The following is a 5,683-nucleotide window of genomic DNA, read 5'->3' as shown; positions in this document are numbered from 1 at the left end:
TTTATGCTTAAGTCTCTATTGAAGGATAAATTACTGCATTATTGTGGTTGCCTCTTGGGAGAACCAAGTAGTTGGGAATCAAGTAAGGGTATAAATTATCCATTACATAGCTCTTTTACATTTTCTATCAAGACACAATCTATTTTTTTTCTAATTAAAAAAAGGAAGGGGGTGGAGTTTTCATAAACACTTCCAAGTATCAGCAGGTCTGGGATGGAACTTAATTCTTAAACACTATTTCAATGCTTTCCAACATAACCACTCCTTGAAGTCACCTAGTCTTGAAAATTTACTGATGTAATTTTACAGAGGTATTTGAAATTTTGATCCACACTTAGAAAATACCAAACATTACTCACCCCAAATCCTGAACCTACTGCGGAGCAGTTCTTAATTACAAGAATGAGTTGTTCACAGCTTAAGACACATGAGGTGTTTTTATATTATAAAGTACAGAACTGAAGCAGTCAGAAAAACCCCGAAAAAGATAACAAGAAATCTGATTAATCTGCTTAATGGGTCTAATTTACAGACTTAGAAATCATTAAGAAAACAGACTTTTACCCTATTTCAGTTTTAGAAGCAACTATTTTAACATCTTAGATAGGTTTTGAATAGTTTTAATGCTTTTCTTTAATATTAAAATGCTGTGAAGGGAGTATTGGTAATTGAATGTTGGCTATTTTAAGCTTGATAGGTAACCAGGATTGTCAGATTTAACTATTTAACAAATAGATTTGTTCTGTGATCACTTGGCCAACAGGTCAACTTTCATTAGAAGTCTCTGATTAACTATTCAAAATAGCTATCTAAATTCAAATAGAAACAATTGTTCCCTCAAATGAGCATTTCTCAAATAACTGCTCTTCCTAGTAAATACAAATCCTGAGGAAATTTAGTCATGGCAGATCACAATAACCACCTTGAAAGCTTTGTTAGGTCACCCAAAATTCTAAAGCTTAAGACCGCACCAATTTTGAAGACTTTGTTCAAAATTCACTCTGGTAATCTACTTTGAACTAGTTCCTAACAGAAAACTTAACCTGTTACTAATGAGGGTTTTTAAAAGTTTGTTTTTAGGTATGGACTCACTATATACCAGCTCCTCTGCCTCATTTTAAAGTTTCCCTAAAGATAGTCAGTTAAAAAAAAAAAAAACAACCCAAGGGACAAGTTAGCTAATAAATGAATAGCAGTGTCAAGAACAAAACTTAACTCATTTTGTAAAACCGCACCAATTTTTGAAGTTCATTAATTCCAGTTGTTTTTAAAAAAACTTTGTAAATCGGAATATGGGCATGTTTAACTTTCTTTTAAACCAAATTATTTTACTAAATCAACTAAATCAATGTGTTTAAGAACTATTAGGCAGAAATACAAGAAAAAGTCAACAGTTCCAGACCACAAGTATTTTTAAAGAGAAAGCATAGCACATTAAGACAAAGACAATAGATATAATATACATAATTTTATTACAAAATTTTTTTTAAAAAACAAAACGCAAAATTCTAAAAAACCCAAATTTACTATTGATACTAATTCCTACAAGTTTGCTGTGCTACAATACACAAGTCAAGAAATTAAGAAAACCATTAAATATTTAGAAACATTCAACATCAGAAGCTTTAAAATCTAACTGTATGTAGTAGCCCCTCAAAAAGCTACAACCTGCATTCTTAAAAAAGTATTTTCTCTACAAAGAATCTTATCAGCTATACAAAAATCTGTACAGTTTTTATACTGAAGCTAATATTGAGCTGCACTTGAATTCACATTCTTAGCAAAACAATTGCCTGAGCACACACGCACACTCCACACATATCATTACAGGACAGCCATTTATTCTTCATCTTCCTCCTCTTCCTCATCATCTTCATCTTCCTCCTCCTCCTCCTCTTCCTCCTCATCCTCTGGTTCATTCTTCTTCTTTGAACCTGTAGGCCTACCAGGGCCCTTCTTTCCCGCTTCACTTTTGCCCTTGGCGCGATATGCAGCAATATCCTGAAATATTGTCAAAAAAAATAAAATCAGCATCCGGTGTCATTACTCAACTGTGAAAACCACAAAGTTATAAACAATTGAAGATTATTGACCAATAACCCTGTCTAAAAAGGTATTCAAAGTCTACCTCAGTTGAGAGCATTTGTTCCCTCTAGGCTTTAGAAGGCTAATGATTTTAAATGATGGGGTTATATATACAACATGTCAGAACTTTCACTACCAATATCCATTTAAAACCTCACATCTCAGACACATCTACATAAAACAACCTATCTGCTCCTCCAACATATCTGTTTCTTAAAACTAAGAGACCTAGAACTACACACGAGTCCATATACAGGAATCTACCAACGCTACCAACACCGGTTTCAGTTAAAAGAAAGGAAGTTTCAATTTGCGTATGTTAAGTGTGTCATTTTTCACTAGACCTTCTCCATAGGCAGCTGACAACCATAAATACAAGATTAACTTCCTAACTCTGTAGTTCATACCCATTTCTAAAATCCTTATTTGGAAGATATCTTACCTTAACCTTGGCTTTAAAAAGGTTAGGAACGTACCTTTTCATACTTCTCCTTTAGCTTAGCCGCCTTCTGTTCATATGGTTGTTTATCTTTGGCTGACTGTTCAGACCACATTTCACCCAATTTTTTTGCAGTATCCCCAATGGATAAACCAGGGTGTTCACTTTTGATCTTTGGGCGATGTTCAGAACAAAACAGGAAGAATGCAGACCTGAAAGGAAGCCAACAGTGAATATACGGAATGGAAAATTAAAGGGGCAATCTGACTGATTTTAAAAGGAACTTACGGAGGCCTTTTAGGAGCATTGGGGTCTTTCTTCTTTCCTTTCTTGTCACCTTTGGGAGGAACATAATTTTTCATCTCCCTGTCATAGCGAGCTTTGTCACTTTTTGCCATATCTTCAAATTTCGACTTTTCCTTCGCAGACATGGTCTATGGGCATGAAAGGAGCAGTCAAAGTACAGCAAAACCGTAAGCTACATACATCCCAAAAAAAGCTCGAGATCATCCTTAAGGGCCACATTTTCCTTGGTTAGCAGCCTTCTACTTTTAGCAGTCTTAGAAGCCAACAAAAACCTAAAGCCATCTGCCCAAAACTCTAAATAAAGTATCTGGGCGGGTCACCCCCCCCCACCCCCCCGTAGGAAAGTTGAAGGTGACAAGTGACCTACCTGGTTAAGGTCCTAGCCAAGAAAACAACACACCTGAAAAGCCCTTAGCTCTGTCCGAATTCCGGTCTCACCTTCCATCTCTCGGAACATTTCTTGGAGAATTCGGCGAAATTGACCGAAGAGTCTGGGTGCTTCTTCTTGTGCTCTTCCCGGCAGGTCTGCACGAAGAAGGCGTACGAGGACATCTTGCCCCGCGGCTTGTTGGGGTCTCCTTTGCCCATGGTGACAGACGGCGTCTACCTAGCGGGGACAAGACGAGCGGTGGGCGGACGCCGGCGGGGCTCGGCTTCCCGCCCAAAAGCGCGCCCGCCCCCTCTCGCGAGGAAGGCGGCCGGCGCCAGGCTCCCCCGCCAGCCCGCCCCGGGCGGCCGCCTCCGCGCACACGCCCTCCTCCCGGCACCGACCGGGGCCGCCGCGGCCGGGCTCCTCGCGCGCGGGCACCGCGTCTCTCCCGAAGGCCCGAAACGCCGCCGCCCGGCCCCCGCCCGAGGAAGGGAACGCCGGGGGCGCCGGCGAAACACCCTTCCTGACAGAAACGTTCCCCCGGCTTCCACGTCGCCGGCCCCAAAGAGTTGTCGCCTCGCGACCGACATTCAAAAACAAAAACAAAAAAACAAAAAACGACTGAAACCGGGCCCGGATGAGCTTCCCGCCCTCCCGCCGGCCCCGACCGCCCGCCCGCCCTCCACAGTCCCTGGCCCTCACCGGCCCGCACCCCAGATTCCGCTCGCCGGGTCGAACCCCCGAGAGCCACAGCACCCGGCCCAGCTATAAGGGTAGGAGGAAAGGGGGAAGGGCAGGCCCACCAACACGGAGGGGCTAAAGGGGCTTCTTGCCTGGTGGTAGCTTTTCCTCAGAGTCCCGCGGAGGGGCCGGATCCAACAGAGACGCTTCCTTCCCAGGGCTCCGGCGTGAACTGGTTTATCGCTAACGCAATCCTCAGCCTCTTGTTTTGCAGAGTTCTCCGCGCCACGGTAACTTGACGAGCCGGGCCACAGATCACACCCCCGCCTCTCTGATTGGTTCTGGTGATTATTCAAACCCTCGCAGGCCCCGCCCCCACGCCACAGAGGCCTCCGATTGGTCAATGTCTCGCCAGGCCCGTCCCTCCAGCCCCAGCCTAGCAGGTTCGGTGGGTCGCCCAGGTCGTTAACTCCCAGACCCGTTAGAACCGGTCAGGAGAGGAATGTACTGCTCGATCCTGATTGGCGGCGGGAAAAGGGTTTGAAAAATGGCGGGCCTGACTCTGACTGGCTGGGGCCGTAAACGGGGGGAGTGGTTGGCCTGAAAGGGAAAGCCCCGCCAGATTTAAAAATACTAAGTCAGGAAACAGGGTTGTCCTCAAGGGGTCTGCGGCGGCGGCAAGGTTTCCAGGCGCTAAGGTAACAGAAGCAGCCTGCCCTCCCCCTTCTCCGACCACTGACCAGGTCCTGTCTCCTCAGCCCCAATTAGGCCCTGCAGCGTTGTCTCCTGAGCTGTAGTCGCTGGGCCGTGTGACCCCCGCAGGGTCCAAAAAATAACAAACAGAAGCTGAGGAAGGAGCCTATTGCCTAGCTCCTCCCGTTTTCGCTGAGGCTAGGGTAGAACCCGAGACCGGAGGTAGGGGGGAACCTGGGGGTGGGCGCGGGGGTCGCGGGAGGGTGGCTGTTCCCCCTCTTGTAAGGTGTTACGAAAAGATTTTTGAGCGAGGCGTTTTCCGCCGGTAGAGTTTCCCTCGGCAGGTCCCTCCCTCCCCCCCTTTGTCTCGGGTGCCCCTTACCCGGAGGTAAACAAGGGCGCCCTGGGGTCCCGAAGGGTTGGAGGTGGGAGTTATCTCCCCTGGCTCCGCCCCCCTCCCTCCGGGTCTGGACTCCCGGCTGGGCCCGCCTGGCTGGCCCCGGCTCAGCCTTTCGGGAGCGCTGCGCAGAGAAATCGGATTCCTGGCGTTGGCCCGCCCCTTCTGCCTAGCCTAGGTGTCACCTCGGTATTCACGTCTTGTGCCTCTTATATGAAAATGTAAAAATTGTTTAAAATCAAAGATCTGTCGAGACGACCATAGAAGCAATGAATGCTCCGCACCCACCAACTGCTTATATTCGCCAGGCGCATTTTGCAGCGTTTTACAAACTCTTCCAGCCCCAGGTTGAGAATCTTCGTTTCAGTTAGAGCGCACCAAAGCTACCTTACTGCTTACTAGCATCACAGGCTGCTTTCCCCAAAGTAGCAGGACTTTCACTGACATCTTAGTATGCTACTTCTGTGTCGCGTTTGGTTTTGAGGTCTGTTTTTTCCTATTGGCCCACGTGTTGTACTGTTGGGTTTCAACACATTTTAAATATTCTCTTGTTTTCTCAGTAAATTCACTGGCTTTAAATGTTAGACTGTGTCTGTTTGGTTTTATATACAGCAACCGTAGTCAATAATAACTCAGAACTAGCAGCTCTTTACCTAGATTTACTATTAAAAACTAGATTTTTACAAATGTATTTTCCTTGGAAATGGATACT

General features: G+C 45.6%; 1 protein-coding gene across 2 annotated transcripts; it reads right to left on the bottom strand.

Annotated features, from left to right (window-relative positions):
* Positions 1-1,455: 1,455 nt before the first annotated feature.
* HMGB2 (high mobility group box 2) lies at positions 1,456-4,189 on the bottom strand. Of its 2 annotated transcripts, none has more exons than XM_058720894.1 (5): positions 4,034-4,189; positions 3,269-3,437; positions 2,813-2,958; positions 2,562-2,736; positions 1,456-2,001 (listed from the first exon to the last, which is right to left on the bottom strand). In XM_058720894.1, exons 2-5 carry the CDS (start codon positions 3,416-3,418, stop codon positions 1,840-1,842), a joined length of 633 nt encoding a protein of 210 aa, XP_058576877.1. In that variant the 5' UTR covers positions 3,419-3,437; positions 4,034-4,189; the 3' UTR covers positions 1,456-1,839. The 2 variants fall into 2 exon arrangements, with proteins under 2 accessions (XP_058576877.1, XP_058576879.1); XM_058720896.1 differs by having other exon boundaries at positions 3,269-3,433; positions 4,034-4,183.
* Positions 4,190-5,683: the final 1,494 nt, after the last annotated feature.

Source organism: Neofelis nebulosa, chromosome 3, assembly GCF_028018385.1.
Source record: "Neofelis nebulosa isolate mNeoNeb1 chromosome 3, mNeoNeb1.pri, whole genome shotgun sequence".
Taxonomy (NCBI): Eukaryota; Metazoa; Chordata; class Mammalia; order Carnivora; family Felidae; genus Neofelis; species Neofelis nebulosa.
The sequence above is the reverse complement of the archived record's forward strand: the minus strand, read 5'-3'. Positions and strand labels throughout refer to the sequence as shown.

What these genes read in the sequence shown, in the direction of transcription:
- HMGB2 (XM_058720894.1), bottom strand. Translation starts at nt 3,418, where the DNA reads ATGGGCAAAGGAGACCCCAACAAGCCGCGGGGCAAGATGTCCTCGTAC. An exon ending in AATGTTCCGAGAGATGGAAG is followed by an intron (nt 2,959 to 3,268) that starts GTGAGACCGGAA and finishes TCATGCCCATAG; the next exon opens with ACCATGTCTGCGAAGGAAAA. An exon ending in TAAAGGAGAAGTATGAAAAG is followed by an intron (nt 2,002 to 2,561) that starts GTACGTTCCTAA and finishes ACAATATTTCAG; the next exon opens with GATATTGCTGCATATCGCGC.